The sequence below is a fragment of the Cervus canadensis genome, chromosome 13 (assembly GCF_019320065.1).
Source record: "Cervus canadensis isolate Bull #8, Minnesota chromosome 13, ASM1932006v1, whole genome shotgun sequence".
Lineage (NCBI taxonomy): Eukaryota > Metazoa > Chordata > Mammalia > Artiodactyla > Cervidae > Cervus > Cervus canadensis.
The window spans coordinates 45,405,264-45,424,606 of NC_057398.1; the positions used below are offsets into that span (position 1 = coordinate 45,405,264).

General features: G+C 37.1%; 1 protein-coding gene across 11 annotated transcripts in view; it reads left to right on the forward strand.

Moving 5' to 3' along the window:
- Positions 1 to 19,343, forward strand: part of SDCCAG8 (SHH signaling and ciliogenesis regulator SDCCAG8) — a 247,112-nt gene that overhangs the window by 154,338 nt on the left and 73,431 nt on the right. For all 11 annotated transcript variants that reach the window (XR_006272696.1, XM_043486065.1, XM_043486066.1 and 8 more), the window contains 2 exons: positions 14,279 to 14,406; positions 16,498 to 16,606. Coding sequence is in view for 10 of the 11 variants with exons in the window: in XM_043486065.1 (XP_043342000.1) it covers positions 14,279 to 14,406; positions 16,498 to 16,606 (237 nt within the window). In the remaining variant the exon portion in view is untranslated. The remainder of the gene's footprint in view (positions 1 to 14,278; positions 14,407 to 16,497; positions 16,607 to 19,343) is intronic.

Genomic DNA, 19,343 nt, shown 5'->3' on the forward strand with positions numbered 1-19,343 from the left:
CATTTAGTGGAAGCTAGAAGTAGAATCTCCATTTCTTCGCTTTTAATCTCGTGTTTTCCCCTGGCTTCCACATACTATTCTTTTGTATTCATTGATAATATAGCTTGTCTGAATAAACACATTAAAATCTTTCTGTAGAAATCTCAGATGACCTGTGGCTGAAAGGGAAACGAATTTTCTTTCGGGGCTCAGGCATATGATTATTGGTTCTTGAAACAAAAAAGCAGAGTTTTAGCTTACAAACAAAAATTACAGCTTCTTGGAACACTCCTCCTAGGAGTGATGGTAAAGATAGCTCCCTGGACACACTGCTCAGATGAGCACATTACTCACATTAACTCAATCTCCATGCAACCCTTCCAGGTTGATTCTGCCATGAGTCCCATTTTACAGATAAGAAAGCTGAGGTGTCTGCAGGTTAATACCTTGACCAAGGTCACAGCACCACCAAGTGGTGGAGTTGGGATTCAAGCTTAGGCAGTTAGGCTCCAGAATAAGGTTTTATCCATTATGCTATTTGCCTCTGATGGTAGTGGGTGGGGTGAAAATATTCCTTTTGGAAAGTTGAATTAAATAGGATTCCTGACAGTAGGGCTTCTCAGAGCTTTTAACATGCTAACACATAGTATGAGAAACTTTGCTTTTAAATCTCCACATATCTCCCAGAAAACAGGTTTGGGAAATACACAAAATAATCTAAATCACTTTGTAGCAGGACATCTGAGAATTATCACGTGGGAATTGTTTTCTTATCTCATCTGCACCTCTGGAACTTCACTTTCTGTCCCCACCTCCCACTCTCGTTCATGAAGAAAGCAGGGAGGTGGGTAACTTTCATGTCAGGTGTAATCAGTGCTCTAAAATGGAAGTGAGAGAGGGGAGACATCTTTGACCATCACTTGAACAGTTAGCTGTGCCAGAGTCACATTATAGCAAGTCCTTCCATACTTGCTCTTCCAACTTTGCCTTTATATATGTCAACAGTTCTAGAAAATAAAATAAATTTGACAATTAATTTGATGCCAATCAGCTAACTGAGTTGATGTACCTTTCAAAGCTTGACTCTTAGAATAAGATTTCATAGAGTAAAACATGATGGGTACTTTTGGGTATAAATTATTTTAAGTAATTTTCTGCTAGGAATTATTGGCATGCATTTAAAGTCTGGGACCCTAAGTCAAACACTGCGATAGATTTCATTCTCCCTCAGTTCTTGGCATACTGATATTCCTCCTTCTGTGTGTATCCTTCCCCATATTCAGTAGAAAGGCAGCAAACTCATGGGCAGTATGCTCTAAAAGTTGAGAAGTTTAGCACTCATAATGTGTTAACATTTCTATAAATACACTTGAAAGTGCTTAGAATTCATAAATATTTCAAGTGAGATTTTCTATAAATAATGATCTTGTAATGATATTGATGATTGGAATTATGATTCTCATGAGGGCTTACATGTCATCCTGGCATTCCCACTCACTCTCCTTTCCGGGTTCTCAAATGGTATTTCTTCCAACAAATAAACCCTACCAGTGTCGGTAGAGATTTGAAACCATTCAGTGGCTTATTTGTATTTCACAAAATGGAGATAATGTTTTGCAATAAGTAAAAATTACAAGGCAGTGGATAAACTCACCAGGCAGTAGGATAGTTTATTACATGGGTTGATAGATTGACTGACTGACTAATACTCTTGATAGACTTTGAAACTGTTAGTTTCTTACTATAAACAAATAAAGATTGAATGATATGAGGATGATTGCCGAAGATTCAGTAAAAAAAATCTGTGGGAGAGCTTATCTTAGAGAATCTGCTATTTCCCATTTAACAATTATACAAAGGCTATTAAATGATTAAGATTTTCCAATTATACACACATTAACTTATTAGAAGCCTGTAATCCATGTATATAACTGGACATTTTTCTATAATTTGCCAGCTTGGCTATATGGAATAATTTTTAATATGCTTTATAATTTAATTTTAAATATGAATATGTATTTGGGGAGTTGCTTCAAACCAAATCTGATTTACAGAAAAAAATTTAGAAAGCTTATATTGCTTACATTTGTATAATATGGTGACTACTTCAGCTTTAGCTCTTAGTTTTCTATCAGAGTTGTTCTTTGTTTCTCCTTTCGAGCAATGATGACTGGATGACACAAATCAATTTATCAAGATAAGAAAATGTTATTTTAATAATTTTTGCTTTTTATTAAAATTATGAAATGTTATATCTTCATGATATACTTAAAGTTAGTATGTGGTAACATGGTTGGTTTGATTTATGGAACATCAAAATTAAAAATGATGCTTTGCTTTAGGGAAGGAGGAAAGGAGTTTTGCTTAAATCAGCACACTTCAGTAGAAATAAGGGAGCCACAAAATGCAAACCATATAGTTAAACTTTTCAAATAGTCATATTTTAAAAGAATCAGGGAAAGTTAATTGTAATAACATAGTTTACTTAACCCAATGTATAAAATAGTATCAACATGTAACCAATATAAACTAATTAGATATATCTTACTCTTTTTTATCCCTAATTCTTCACAGAGGTCCAGACTTCCAGCAGGTCTCTCTTCAAACTAGCCACAATTCAAGCGCTCCGTAGCCACATGTGGCCAGTGGCTGTCGTCCGAGCCACGGTAGCCCTTGACCTTTTGTTCCTCGGTTTTCCTGGCTTTCCCACAATGCCCACTGTAGATGCAGCCATGAACCCTAGAGTCTGTTGCTACAATAATTGGAATCATTCTGTAAAGTGAGAAAATCATGTCAGCTTTCCAAAAAAAGCCAATGGAAACCAGTAGCCAGGACTAACTTTGGTTAATTTTTTTCTGAAGAACTGTCACTTTGAGGGGAGGAAGAAGATAGGGAAGGTAGCTGAACAACAGCTGCACTAGCAGCACGTTACAATAATTTCTTCCATATCTTACTGTCCCCTCTTCACCTTTACATGTGAAGAGCTGTGGAAAGTAAACTTGACAAATAATTTGATACCAGCCCATTGTGTGAATTTAGGCACCATTCAGATGGTGATCTGGGCTGGACATTGCTGGTCATTTTATGTAGACTACCTCACGTATTCTGATACCATCATTTTATTAAATGATGAAACAAGCTTTAGGCTGAAACTCCACTCTGGTGTCACACAACTAGTGCATGGTAGAGCCAGGGTTCAAATCTAGACACTATATGTCCAAATCCAAGCTCATATCCACTGTACCACCTCCCTCTGTGGGTTTTGTCAGTAAATTGAGGAAATTTTTTTTTTTTTCCCCAATGTTTTTTGTCTTTGAGGTAATCGTATTGATTGTTACGCTGAGGTGTCATCTTTTAGGAAATTATAATGATAATAGGGTTTCCCTGGTGGCTCAGATGGTAAAGAATCTGCCTGCCAATGCAGGAGAGCTGGGTTCAGTCCCTGGGTTGGGAAGATCCCGTGGAGAAGGGAATGGCAATCCACTTCAGTATTCTTGCCTGGAGAATCTCATGGACAGAGGAGCCTGGAGGGCTACAGTCCATGGGGTAACACAGAGTCAGATAATAATAATGGCACTAATTGATATTTTTTAACATTTAATAATGTGTCAGTGCTATACTAAGTATATTTTACATACAATATCCTTCCTAGTCTTATAAAGAGAGGTGCTGTTACTAACCCCACTACACATTCAAGAAAACTGGCTGATAGCGTAAGTAACTCATTTAGAGTACATGACTAGTAAGTGAAGGTACTGAGACTCTGATGCCAAGTTTGGCTGACACCAAAGTCTGCTCCCTCATCCCTACTTCCTTGCTTAAAAAGAATAATAGCCAACCCAGCCCTTCTGGCAGTGAAATTTATGTACTAAGGGGTAAAGGTCAAAAGTGAAACATTGTCTTTAAATATATTTTAGAATTTTAGTTGCTTATGTTCCTTTTCTCAGGGTACAAATTCTGCTGGTTTGGGTAGGCTCAAGACAGGCTGCCTCCTAGAAATGAATTTGAATATAGATTTAAAATAAAGGTAAAAGCAGGTTTTCAGAAATAGAAAAGGCAGTTCTGCTACTATAGGAATGATGAATATGATGGCTTAGAAATGGCTTGAGGAAGAAGAAAACCCAACAAACACTTTATGTTACTGAAGCAGAGGAAACTGTTAAGGATGTAGATAAGAACAGCTATAAGCAAGTGTTATGAACCAAATAGAAATAATTAAATCACAAAATCACTGAAAAGAAAAATGTTTTGAGGAGGAAAATGACCTAATTACTATGACAAGAACAATGATTTTCTTATTGAGAAGAGTAAGAATTATACTGGAGTAAGAATCTGAAAACTTGGCCTTGGGTCAGTTTCTTTCTTGTCTAAGTGCAGTATTTTTCAGCTCCAGAACTTTGTGCAACAATGGAGAGGTTTTAGAGCTCTCAGTCAAACTTTAAAAATGAACTGCGTTTTTGTTACCAAGCCAAGGTCAGTCAGTAGCTCACAATCCTTATTTCTGTGTACAAACATACTGGGTGTTTGACCAAAGGCCACCATGTTAGAAAAATGAAAATCCTGCTGTTTTTATTACAAAACTCCCCCACTTCCTCAAGCGTAGACTTCTGGTAAATTCAGCCATTTGACACATAGCCATAAACTGAGATATAAATTTAAAAGTACTTCTGAGAAGCAAGTAACTATCACAAAGCCCTCATAGTTTTCTGTGTAGGATCCGTGGAACTATCTTAAGCATCAGTTTTATATGTTAAAAAAATTTTGAAACATAACAAAATGAAAAGCATGGCAGCATTCATAGCAAACCAACCAATAAAAAAAATTATAAGAAGCAGATTAGTGCTTCTGTATACTTTCTGTTTCCTTAGAATAGCATCTGAGACCTTCCATGCAACAAACAGTATTGAGTGTCTGCTATTTCCAATCACTGTGTTAGACACCTGAAGATTCAGCACCAAACAATGGTTCCTAGGAGCTTCCGAGCAAAGGGAATGTTGCAGCAAGCAGGCATGAACCTTGATTATGAAGAGTTTGTTATATTTGGTGTAGTTTGCTTAAAGAAGCAGAGATGTAATATATTTTAGACATATTTCTATTGCAATGGTCAGAATTCTGTGGGTCTAATACCTGGAAAGTTCTCTTTTGTGTAACACTCCCAATATTCCAGATAAATGAAGTATTACTCTATTAGGCTTGAGAAATGAGTTTATGAAATATATTTAATATTTGTGACTCTTGCTATTATATTTCTGAATAAATTTAATAGACAGCAGAGTAACCAACATGTTCCCCATTTAAAAATGGTTCCTGAAAATTAATCCAAAAACATTTTCATAATAGAATAGAAACTACTTTCTGTCAGTTCTACAATTTGACAGTGATGCATATCCATTGACAGGTTACAGAAATACAATTATAATATATATTGATCCTTCTGATATCTAATTTGAAGTTACTCATCAGAAGGATTAATTATTGGGAATATGTAGATACACTGATATTTTTTGGAGAGGAAAGGCAAGAGTGGACCAATGCAATCAGTTTACACAGAAAAGCCAGAGATGGAAATGTGAACATTTTAGCAATATGAAAATGCAAAGGGAAAGTCATGGTCTAAATTCTTCCGTGCAATAGTGTATTTGTTCTTATTCTTTAGTTTTTAGAACTGGGCCCCTGGTATTGTAAAACAGCACAGGAGCGCCTGATATTTTCCCAGGAACTTTGATCGGTGCAAGCACTTAATGCATTTGAGACTTCTGCTGCTGCTGCTAAGTCGCTTCAGTCGTGTCCGACTCTGTGCGACCCTGTAGACGGCAGCCCACCAGGCTCCGCCGTCCTCTGTGCTATTCAAAAGATATCAAGGCTGAAAATCCCACAGTGTGCATTTGAGGGCTTTCAGCCTCTGTGTCTACCTATGATATCTACTATCTCTAAGAAACCATTACAGGAACTGCTCTTGCTATCGCTGTAGTAATAAGTGCCCTCCCTGCTTCTAATGTTGTCCCTTCCCCATCTGTTCCCCACACTGCCGCCAGAGTGATCTTTCTAAAGCTTGGGTGTGATCACAACACTCCCCTGCTTAAAACCCTACATTGGCTCCCTATTTCCCTGAGGATGGAGTCCTTAAAAATAGCTTCATGTTCTGGCTCCTGCCTACATCTCCAGTCTCATCTTCCTTCAGTCTCCCCTCTACCAACTGCTCGCTTCTACCCCACAGCCCATATATTCCACCCTCCACTTGTGCCAGAACTGTTTGCAGTTTTCCAGAGGCACCTGATCCTCTCTCTCGTCCCTGGGCCTTTGCACCAGTTGTCCACTTCACTTGTAACAAGATCCCTGTCTTTCTTTATATGGCTAATTGTTACTCATTTTAAGCCTCTAATATTTTAAGCTTCCTGAAATCCTGCCTCACTGTGCCTAGCCACTCCCCAACTCTAGTCCTATCCACTGTAGGAGAGCAGGAATTTAGCCCCCTTTTATTATTTACCTTACTATTTTAGTTGGTAAAGAATCTGCCTGAAAGGCGGGAGACCCAGTTTCGATTCCTGAGTCGGGAAGATCCCTTGGAGAAGAAAATAGCAACCCACTCCAGTATTCTTGCCTGGAGAATCCCATGGACAGAGGAGCCTGGCGGGCTACAGTTCATGGGGTAGCAGGGGTCGGACACGACTGAGCAACTAAACCACCACTATTTTAGTTGCTGTTTCTTGTTTGTGTTCTTCACTAGATCATGAACTCTTTGAAGGGATGGCCGTGGCCTGTATCTTGTATACTGACGCACCCCCACACTTTTGTGCCTGGCACAAAGTAGTTATTTAAGTATTTGTTGAATACTCCTCATGTAAGACAATGCCATGGAATGGAAAGGACACCAAACTTACTGCTAGCTGTGTGGTGTTGAGCAAATCTCTTTAATTATCTGAGCTTGAGATACCTCATCTGTCAAACAAGAATATCTGCTCTGTCACCTTGCCTTACAGAATTATTACGAAGAATAAAGAAGCCAATGCATCTGACTGTGCTTTGTCAAACAGAAAGCACAGACGCTGGAAGATGATGAGATGATAAGAGTCTGTGGTTTTGTCTTAAGTAAATGTGAATGATACCGAAGGTGTAATAGAAGCAGGCAATATCGAGTCTACCATACCCTCCTTGGCCTTGAAGGTTAGAGTTTTCACATTATTTTGGAGAGACTAAAAGAGAATATTTTTGGAGGCAAAAATATTTTTAGGAAAGTTTCTATTAATTATTTCCTTCCTCTTGTGTTTCTTCCTTTGAAAGAAATTGACCTCTTTTGTTTCTGCTTCCCTTCTAGAAGTAGCTCATGCTCTGATCTGATAATTCATCTTTCAATATTGTACTTAAAATTGTGGTATACTTTGCAGTGAAGAAAATATAAATAATTTTCTCTCAGAAATATGCATGATGCATATTTGAGGGAGTAGAGATTGGGGCTTCCCAGGTGGCACAAGTGGTAAAGAACCCTCCTGCCAATGCAGGAGATAAAAGAGATACAGGTTCAATCCCTGGGTTGGGAAGATCCCCTGAAGGAGGGCATGGCAACCCACTCCAGTATTCTTGCTTGAAGAATCCATGGGCAGAGAAGCGTGGTGGGCTACAGTCCATAGAGTCGCAAAGAGTCAGACACAACTGAAATGACTGAGCACAGCATAGGAAATAGGGATTACTGAATCCTAGTCCTTTTGCATTTTCCTTTCCCTATTTGTTCTATACCAGGATTTCTTCATTTGCTCCAGTATGAGAACATAGTCCTTGTTAGTGGTAAACAGGTAAAGGATTCCAAAAAATGGAAGATATCAGGCTGTCTACTAATTTTACTGTTGTTTTTATTGTTATTGTCAATAACAATGACAAAACCAAATTAAATGATTGGCTAAAATAGGGATGATTTTATCCCATTTTCTTCTTCTAATCGGTAGACAGGAGGATCCTTAAACCCGTAAAGATAGTTAGTATTTCATACTCCTTAACAGTTTTCGTTCATTCATTCACTCATTAATCATCAAATGTTTGTTCTACACAACTGTATTCCACGCACTGTTCTAGGCTCTTGGGATAAATTAGTGAGCAAAACAAAGGTCTCTATTTTTCAGGTACTTATATTCCAATTAAGATGTGCATGTCTTGTCTATCCTAGAAGTCTGTGACCAACTTGAGGCAAGAGATATATTTATGTGCCTTTTAATATTTTTGCACAGGTCAATTTATTTCTTTAAGGAGGATACAACTAATTGATGGTGTCGTTGTAGGAAGAAGTGATCCAGTTGCATATGGGGCAAATGGGAAAGGAGAAAGAAAACTAGCTTGGAACGGGGCTATCAAGATGGATGTACTGTGGGTATTAAATGACACACACACATATATGGATAATTGAAATAAGCCTCTTGTCACCCTTTATCTCATTTCTCTGCATCGCTGACAGAGTCAGATACTGAAACTTAGAGATTCATATGTGCACTTTAGATTTAGGTAGGCCTGAATTTCCTGGCTGTGTCCCTTAATAACTGGGTGACTCTGGAAAAATTGTACACCTTCTCCAGGCCTCAATTTCCTCATTTATAAAGTAAGGATAATAAGAGAACCTACTTCTTAGAGTTGTGTGAGATTAATAAAAGAATGCATAAAGAACTTAGCTTATGCTAAATATTAATAAGTAACAGGCTACTAAAATTATTAACTTTTAAAGATAGAATTTTTCCTGTCCTATTTCCATGAAGAATCTTCAGATTTAAAGAATTAAGTTACTTGTTCGTGGTCACATAGGCAATGAGGAGGTAATAAGGATATTATACTATACTTGGACCCTCTAGCTCTGTGAGTTTTCTGCTGTACTCCATTGCCTTAGATGTGATTTTCCCAGAATACAGAGAATCAATTGAAAAATGGTGTGTATGCTTTTTTTTAAAACAACAACAAAAAAGAAGCATTAATAGGTAGATACCACTGTATATAAAATAAATAAAAAAGATTTACTGTATCACACAGGAAACTATATTCAATATATTGTAGTAACTTATAATGGGAAAGAATCTGAATCACTTAGCCGTACCTCTGAAACTAACACAATATCATAAATCAACTATTGTTCAGTTTTTTAGATAAAGCAAAACTATAAGGAAATATTTAATTCTAGTTACTCATAGATTTGCTTTCCATAGTAGATTAGCAACTTTGAAAGCACTTTCTGTGTATATTAAGTTAAAGAAAATGAATATGTTAAAGATAACGGATTCCAAGTTTCTCGCTGTTGAGAAGAATGTTACACTTAGGGAAAGAGGGAAAACTAGGTTCTATCTATGTTACTGGGTTGGAATTAGAGACATCAATTTGAATGTGTTATGTTTATATTCATATAAAGGCCTATAGACAAATATTCATATCTATACATTTATATATACTTTCATATTCATATACTGGCTCTGTCTACTAAGGTGACCTAGAAGCCAAGACTTGTCAGTAGCAATGATCACCACCTAGTGACACATCTTGGATTCTCCACTAAAAGGCACAAGAGCTCCTTGAGCAAATGCTGATTCCAAGGCTGGTAAAGGACAGTACAAGATGAACCCGGAACATCTTATGGAATAGAAAGCCAACAAGTGCACAAGAATAAGATAATATCATATCATTAAAATAGGCCTTGGTAGAAGTATTTACACTGAAATTTGGTAAGCACTGCAAATGAGGGATGTCCCCACCCCGAATCAATTATTAAACATTTTCCAGGACACTAATAACATCAACCAAGTGATCAAAGATGATATCACCATTATTGGGACAAAAGGACATCATATAACTTAGCTCCCTGCTACTTCTCTCTATAAGTCCATCAAGAATGGCTCTCATCTAGTAAGCATGTTGTAAATGGTCTCATACATTTTATTATACCAATAAGCTACTGTTACAAAGCTCTTTATATTTTACTTTAAAAGGGAAAAACACCTTTTAACCAAAAAGGGTTATATGTCTGATACTAGAATTTCAGTCACTCGTAAAAAGATGGGTATAAACATGGCAGACAGGATTGGTGCCTCAGATCACCGCCACCACATCCTTGTCCTCAGGTTATTCTTAAGGCTTTCATGATTTCTGACCCACACTCACCGCTGAACTTTAGGATCATCAGAAACTTTTAGTCCTTTAATGTAAGTAGTGAAATTTTTAAAAAATCTATTTAATAAATCATCTTTGTTCTGTAACATGGATTTTTTTAAATAGCAAGATTTAAAATAAACAAGATGGAAAAGCTGTGGATTAGAAACATAAAGTTAATTCTTCAATTCCATTTTATTCAATCCATTTTTTTAAAATGGGATAGCAAATGACATTTTGAGAAAATATAATCAACCAGAATTATAATTGTAAAAAAGGAGTGCCTAAACCTCTGTGTATACTTAGTCATATTTGAGACTCCAGAGTATTGCTCCCTCCTTTTATTAATAACTCTCAATTGTTATCAAGTAAGCATGGACATGACTCGCACATGCATGTGCTGCCACAGGTGATGTAGATAACTTGGAGAAAAATGTGGATGTTCCAATTCTAGTACATTTGCTCCTTTTTAAAGTCAGCTCTATTGAGGTAAATTTAAATATAATAAAAATCACCAATTTTAAGTTTGCAATTAAATGTATTTTGACAAATGTGAACAGTTACAGACCCATCATAACCATGATAGAGAACGTTTCTATCAACCCCCAAAATTCCCTTATGCCCGTCCCCTACCTCCAGGCCACACTATAGTTTAATTTGCTAGAATTTCATGTAAATGAAATCATAAAATATACCTTCTGTGCCAGGCTTCTTTAAGCATACTGTCTTTGAGATTCACCCAGGTGTTACATGTAACAGCTCCCTTTTATCACTATTTTATTACTACCACTCCTAGTAGTCCATTGTAAGGCTGTATCACAGTTTATCTATTAAGCAGTTCATGGACGTTTAGGTTATTTCTAGGTTTTAGTTATTATGAATAAATATTTCAGCATTATTTTAATAACAACCAAGAAATTCTTCTCTACTCCCATTGCTTTTATTCCAGTTTGTAAAGTATGTCTAACTATAAGTTTGGTTACATGAGATTATCAGTATTTTGAGTGAGGACTGAATGAAAACCAGCAGGGGAAGACCAGCCTAGCTATCTTTCATGAGGCTCTCACACCCAGGCGGCATTGACCTCTTTCTATTCTTTGAAAGTTTTATTCCCTAGTACCTTTTTTATAGTGTATGTCACCTTTTATTTTGTCCATTTTGAATTTCCTATTAGGGTAAGGACTATGCCATATTTACCTATCTTCATTTGACCTGTGTCTAGCAGAATGTCTTTCACATAATAGAGTTATGTTAAATATTAAATAAATTGTTTTGGATTCTTCTCTGATCATGTCCTTGAATACCCAGATAACTTTTAATAATTCTTTCAACCCACTATTGCATTACCTAAATCAAAATATATCAAATCCCACCTCTGCCTTTATAGCATTTACAGTAACCTTTGAGCAGATTTCTAACGCTTTATGGCCCTCTTCTTTTCCCCGACTATAATGTGAAAGGGTTTGATTAAACAAATTTGAGATTCCTTCTCATTTCTAACATTTTAAAGTTGTATTTAAAAAAAAAAGAAAGAACTTGTGGGGGAAAAGGGGCAACATAGAAGGAAAGGAGTATATAAAGAAGGTAAGAAAGCAAGAATATGCCATTTTTTATGTAATTGAAAGTAAAATGTGTAGTTTCTTAAAAAGAGTAAAAGTTGGAGAAGTCAAGAAACAAAAGTTGATGTGTAACAACATTGTTGGTAGAGCATCCTTTTAAATTGTTTTATGAGGAGAACTACAATAAGACAGTGATTCTTTTCTCTAGGAGATCAATAATCAGGTAATTCCTCATTCTGAAAATTACTGGTGAGATTGACAACTCCTTTGTGTAAGTGAACCATAAGCCCCAGTCTACAAATGGTAGTCCCAGTTATGACTGCCTTAGTATAATTTATTATTAATGACTAATTAATAATAATAATTTTCTTTCTTTTTTTTTTTTTACTGCCCATTTTACTCTCCAGTGGGTATTGGTTTTGAACACTGCATTTTTTGGTCACCCAGCATTGGGAGTCTCAGAATCCTAAGTCTCTGTCTTGGAGATGGTTGCTCAATGAAAGAATGCAAGGTGCCCTTTTTAAGTTGACTCCTTAGCTGGCAACACCATTAGAACTATCCTCTTCTGTACTCTTCTCTCTCTCTCTTTTAACATGTTTGGAAAGTTTTTGCCTCCTCATGTAAGACCTGAGCAGATTCTGCAGCTTCTCTTAAAGATTGCAGCCTTCTTTTCCCTATGGCAAGTATGTAAGAACATCCATTCATTAATTGTTCACTGCCCACTTCCTATGTGCCACATACTGAACTGGGCTCAGAGTATGTATAGACAAATAGGACAAAAAGATTCAGACAAGTAAACCAACAACCGGACTGTAACAAATGTTATCTTAGTAGGATGCAATGTACACAGGGCTTCCCAGGTGGCTCAAAGTCAAGAATTCACCTGCCAAGGCAGGAGACATGGGTTCTATCCCTGGGTCAGGAAGCTCCCCTAGAGGAGGAAATGCCTGGGAAATCCCCGGGACAGAGGAGCCTGGCAGGCTACAGTCCATGGGGTCGCAGAGAGTTGGATGTGACACTGAATGACTAACACTTTCACTTTCTTTCATTACTGATGTCACCTTGGGGAAAGAATAGCTAATTTAGGAGAAGAGGGAGAAGAGGAGGGGAATATTGAGCAGGTCCTAAAGGAAAAGCATATATTGGGCAAGGATGACAGGAGTTGGTGGAGGGCAGAGAGGGGGTGAGGACCCCCCTCACCCAGCAAAACATGGAGACATGCAGTTTTCCATGGCCAAAAAGTATGTGGTATGACTGGAGAGGCAAAAAGTGGCCTAGCCTGACTCCATTTGCTGCAATATGCCAGTTTGGAACTGAGTATGAGGCAAGACCTTGGAGCCAGTCCAAGGGGTGTTGTTATTAAAAGTACCAGAAGGGACCTTATTTCACATTTAGCGTGGCCCCCTGATGATCCATTTGAGTGAGGTGTGGGTGTATTTTCATTCTGGAATTTTTTACTACAACATTACCACATGCATTGACCGATTTCAATACAGACTTTCCTTATGTTGCTTTATAATTAGAAGCCAGTGATCTGAAGTTCCACAGCGGTACATAGACTAGTAGTGATAGGTTTATGGGATTGTTTATTTTTAGTTTGGCAAAGACAAGACAGTAAATCTCTCAATTAGTAAACTAAAGCAGCATGGATGAGAAATGCCCACAAGGAGATTAGGAGTTAGAAATAACTCAGCCAGTTAATGGAAGGAAACTTTCATATCACCTACCCATATTTAGAGTACAAAGAACCCACCTAATGTGTGTCTTTGCACGAGCATGTGTGTGTTGTGTGTGTGTGTGTGTGTGCTTGCACACAGTGTCAGTATCCCCAGTGGTGTCAGAGATGAAGTCCTTGCATTCTTCAGGTTCTAACTGTTTAGGAAGTTTATCTCTTTAGGAGTCACTGTGATTGGATATAGACCTATCCACTGGTCAATATCCAATCACAGTGGGATGAGCTCTCGTCTTTGACTTCAGAAGCTTCTCATCCTGCAATTCTTTCAGTGTGACCCAAAAGGGATTTTATTATGAAGTTCTGGGAAACATTTTTTCATTTTCATATTTATATTTGCATTACATGGCCTAATGTGTGAAAATATTTAATGAAAGCATACGTTTCTGCCTCTAGATAGAATCTCCTGCATTATATTTGTGATTCCATATTAAGTTTGGGAAGAAAAGCAGAGGTGATCCCCAAAGCTTAGTTTCAAGAATTTAAGTTTTGGGGTGTATTGGGTCACACGGTATTGATCCTATAACTTCAGGATCTTTAGGAAATATTGACCATTCAGGATAAAAAAGATTAATTGGCAGCTAGCAACAATGAGAATGTTATAGAAAATGATATTTGTGTTTTAAAGTTACAAAACACCATTAATTCAGTTGTCATGATATTTTGATTTTTAAAGTTGCTTACCTTAGTCCATTTGGATTTATGGCAGGTAATAAACATTGCTCGAAAGGTCCTTTGAATTTTCCCCTGAAAATTGGGAGTTTGTGGAAAGATTGTTGTCTGCTTATGCTGAACAGTTTTACTCCATATCAGCTCTCTGAGGTCTGTAGGGGAAATGATGGGGGTTAGTGCATCTGTAGATTAAATTTCTGTCTGTCTCCTCTCTGCCTTGTAGACTGGAAAAAGATAGCATTCAGCAGAGCTTTAGCAACGAAGCAAAGGCCCAAGCCCTTCAGGCCCAGCAAAGAGAGCAGGAGCTGACACAGAAGATACAGCAAATGGAAGCCCAGCATGACAAAACTGGTAGGTGGTAGGGAAAGATTAGAGCCTGGGCACTTGCTCACAAGCCAGGCCCACGCCTTACTGTGAAATGACATCAGGAACACCTGTAACCTTTGGCTGGCCGAAGGGAGCAGATGCTAACTACACCGGAGATTCCGAATTACATATTAGTTAGCGTTTAAAAGAGAAAATGGAAAGTATTGCCCACTGTCTGTTGATTTCAGAGTGCTGCTCTCACATCTGTTGCACCATCTGGATTATGAGTTTATTTACCTGTGTTCAAGAAACGTAAAGCTGAGAGAGACCACAACAAAGTAGAAAAACAAAGGGCTTGTTTTTGGCTGGGTTTTCAGGCACACATGTTATATAAAGAAAATAGCATCAGAAGCTCTGCGGGAAATGCTCTGAGCTTACAGTTAGAGTCTCCTGAATAGCACTGAACAGTTCCCACAGTACACACATTATAGCTACTCTAAAAGCCTAATGAGTTTGCTTCAGCATCCAAACTGGAGAAAAGCTTTAGCCATTAATCGGTTCTTAATTCACTGTCGCAGCTGGATGTAATTCAGTGGCTCCAAATTGATATGTTCCTTTATTTAATCTTTGCAGCTTCGAACATTTTTAGCATTTGTATGATTATCCCACCTCCCCCAACCCAGTCTAAAGTGATGTTTAATCCTTTGCATTCTTCAAGTTCTCACAACTGCTGTTAAAATTCACTAATACAAGGCATTGACCACAGCTGGCAGCTTGGCTAAAAATTGCCATCTTTCATCACATTGGCGCTTTTCTGCAGGCTGAGTTGGCCAGTAACTCTTTACCTTTAATTTGAAAGTAAAATGCACTTTGAAAATAGGCAGTTTGATTTGTTCAGTCGGAGCATTCTGTAGTTCCTTTCACTTTTGAGTTGTGTGTTCACAGAAAGTGTTAGTCAAAACAAGACAGTGTCAGTCATTATAATTCCACACCACATACTCCAAGCTGATTGTACTATTAAAAGGAAAGTTTAATTGATCCTGTCTCTTCCAGAGAAATGTTGCTTAATTTTTAGTGTCTTGATTTATTTTGCTTTGTATGCTATATGCTTTTTTGCCAGTCACTATCGAAAACTGAAGAGAAAGAAAGGGCCTGTTAAACCTTTCACCTAATTTTCATGTGATTTAATGTATACTATATTTGATAACATGGTTAAAAAAAAAAGTGCTGCTTATAAGTGAAAAATTGCTAACATAAAATTCATTAAATTATGTATTTGCCAATAAAGAGGCAAATGTCATATTGATCTGCATAATTCACCCATCAATTTCAGTAGAGATTTTCTTCTCACAGCATTTGGCCAGAAGAAATGAAAATTTACCAGGCTTACTGGTTGTTTTTCCACTAAAAACAAAAGGAGGAAGTTATAGGATAAATTATTGTTTGCCCCCACTACTGGGAGGATCCTGGTGGTCAAGGAGTCTTTGGCAGTATCTCTGAATACTAGATAAGAGTATTAACTGAGCCACCATAAGAATACTTCCTTGTATTTTGCTCAAAAATACATACTCTCTTCAGTTTCTTTGGTAAGATCTGCACTGAAGCTCACACTGTTGATGGAAATATAAGGAAAATTATGTGTTTTTCTTTTATAAACAGAGAAGTATATGCAAGGTGGGGGTAGTGAAATATATGAGAAAATATGAAACATAAAGCATGAATTACAGTATAGAAAGAGTTCCTCAATTATTTTAGTTTTGAATTACCTGATTGTGATAAGTTTGACATTCTGTTTAGAGTAAAATTTTCAAAAGAAGAGTATATTGAAAATTACAAAGATCAAAAAATCTATGACCCCACTTGAGGTATTTGACAGTTATTAGCATGTTAAAATTTACACAAAACTGGTATGATCAGAAATGTTTCTGGTGTGTAATTATTAGGAAAATAAATGTCTCACAAGATTCAGTGTCTTGCCAGATGAGCTTTCCTTTGACCTAGGACCCTAAAAGTGATCTAGTGTCTTACAGGAAACATGTGGTAGTCAGTCTTATTGCTTTTACCACTATGCATTGCACTGCAGAGCTACAACCATAAACATCTGATGTTTACAGGAGGGTTTCTTGTTATTTCTAGAAAATGAACAGTATTCATTGCTGACCTCCCAGAATTCATTTATGACAAAGTTGAAGGAAGAGTGCTGCATGTTAGCCAAGAAACTGGAACAAATCTCCCAGAAAAGCAGGTGGGTAATATTATTTATGCAGTACTTTCAGAGCACTGTTTATGTGAATGCTGTAATTTTTTCCCTAAAAGACAGCATTTCCACTATTTTATAGTCTAATGTCAAAATTAGATAGGTATTGACATATTCCCTGTAAAAAACATTTTCTCTCTATGAAAATTTTCTTAATTGTCCATATAGACACCTCAGTGTTTTTTCATAATTAGGTATACATACTATTATTTGACCTTTTTAATGTTCAGAATTAAAAACTACAAAATGTTAGAACACAAGGGTCAAAATGGCAATTATTCTAATAAAACATACAGGTGAGTCAAGCAGTTCTAAAATTTGATTTTAATTCAGCCAACATGTTTTAGTGTATTATAGTTCTCCATGAACACATAACAGCTATCTTTAAGTCAAATAATAATAAATAAAATACATATGTATAAAAATTAACGTAGATGACACTTTGAAATAAACCAAAACCATCTTTTCTCCTAAAATTGTTTTATTTTAATAGAACAGCCATCGTTCATTTTATAAGTATATGCTCTTTTATAAATCCATTGATTGAGATCTTAGTGAATTTTTTCTGTACATTTTTCAATCATATTATCACAATAAATGAATTATTTCTATTCTAAATTCTAAGAAGCCTGAGTTCTCATCTTAACTCTGACAGTAACTGTGTAATCTTGGACAAATTTATTTGGCCTGTTCAAACTGGTTTCCTCTTGCAAATGAATGATGTTGAACAGAATTGCTTTGACTTGAACTCAAAAGAAATCATTCACTTAACTAGCTTAAGTATCAGTTACAATATAACCTAATGGGAAAATAGTATATCTTCTCTTTTATATTCGTTTTGAAACTCACTTATATTATCAAAGAGCAAGCAGTAGGGCTCAGCAAACCAACTACTGGCTTAGGTGTGTCATTCAGAACAAATTTCTAGGAGGATCAGAGTGTATCTGATCACTCTGAGCCCCAGCTTGGGTTCCTGCATCAATAATCTGGCCTAGCTTGTGGAATCCCCATCCCTGAATCTTTTGGAAAATCAGAGCACTTATGAATCCAATTCATTCTGCTCACAGGAAGGCAGAAACTCCTATAACCACCCAGAATGTGCTCTGAGCATGCACCTTCTTAGTGAATACTAATTAGATATCTTATTTGGGAAAGGAAAAGGCTCAGAGTGCCAAAATCCCAGTATTTCCAGGAAATTTGACAAGGAAACCCAAATAATTTTGCCCTGGAGGAGACCCTCATATCAACAGGAAGTATTCTAACTAGAAATATTTGATTTACTTAACATAGATACAAACAAACACATTAATAATTTAAGAAAAAATTGGGCCTTAAAAGATTGTGTTATCTTAAGATTGCTTTGGGATTGATTACTGATTAATTATCTTGCTGTCTAATTCAGATATAATTCAGGAAATTGAAGTATATAAAAGAGAAAGAGAAGCTATATGCTTGCTTTATATTATTTAATTCTCACAACAGCTTGAGACATGAATTAGCTTCTTTTATGGATGAGGAAACCAATACTCAGAGCATTTAAATAGCTAATAAGTAGGTACCCTAGAATTGTAACTTAGATATTTCTGGTTCCAAAGCCTACATATGACCTTTCATAAGAATAATATCTTACATCCACCATAAAAGAAAATCCAGACCAAAGTAATTATGATGGGAAAGTTTAGGAGGGAAAAATTAATCTTTAAATTTCCATGGAGCATACTTGCATATGTGAGGGTTAACTGTGAGCCGGGGTTAACCTGTGCCATGTGGTCTGAGGCCGCCTTCTCCCTGTTCTAGGTCTATCAGTTTACCCGGCTCTAGTGAACTTGACCCTCAGCCTCTCTTCACTTCATCTCCTCTCACTCTGATTCTAGCTCCTGACCACTACTTTGTAAACTGAATGTATTCCTTTATGTCTGATGCAGGGCTGGTGCTGTGCTTGCTTAGTCGCTCAGTCGTGTCGGACTAGTCCATGGGGATTCTCCAGGCAAGAGTACTGGGTTGAGTTGCCATGTCCTCCTCCAGGGGAATCTTCCCAGCCCAGGGATCAAACCCAGGTCTCCTGCATTGCAGGTGGATTCTTTACCATCTGACCTGGTAGCCAATACATACATACTGAATGAATAAATGAATGAATGAATGAATGAAACAAACAAGCATGGTGCTACCCTCTGTATCATGATCTGTCTCTGGTTCCACACTATTTCTTTGTTGATGACAGGCAGTGTGCAGTAAAAACAAACACTTCGGAATTGAGAAAGAATAAGGTTTGAATCCTGCTTTGCCACTTAGCTTCATAACCTTGGGTCCCTGGCTTAATTTCTCCAAACCTCAGCTTCTCCATTTGTAAAAACCTTTTAAAAACTATGATACAGGATTTTGGTGGAAATTAGAAATTTAGAGAGGGAGATATAGGTATACACAGAGCACCTAACACCATGCTTGACACATAAAAGTGTACAGTAGGTGCGATTACTGTCACTGATGGCATCATTTTAAGGCTCTTGACTAGCAATGAAGATATCCCTTCACCTAGCAATCATTGTCTTTGCCAGGGTCTGAGTGCCATAATTTGCTGACAGACATTAAGTCTATACCTCAATGGAAAACCTTTTTGAAGGCAATGCAGGATCAGGAAATTGTAGATTTGGTTGTGTTTTGGGTCCTGCTCTGGACTTTGTCTTGTAAGTCTGAAGAGTTAAAATACGCATCTACTGTAACTTTA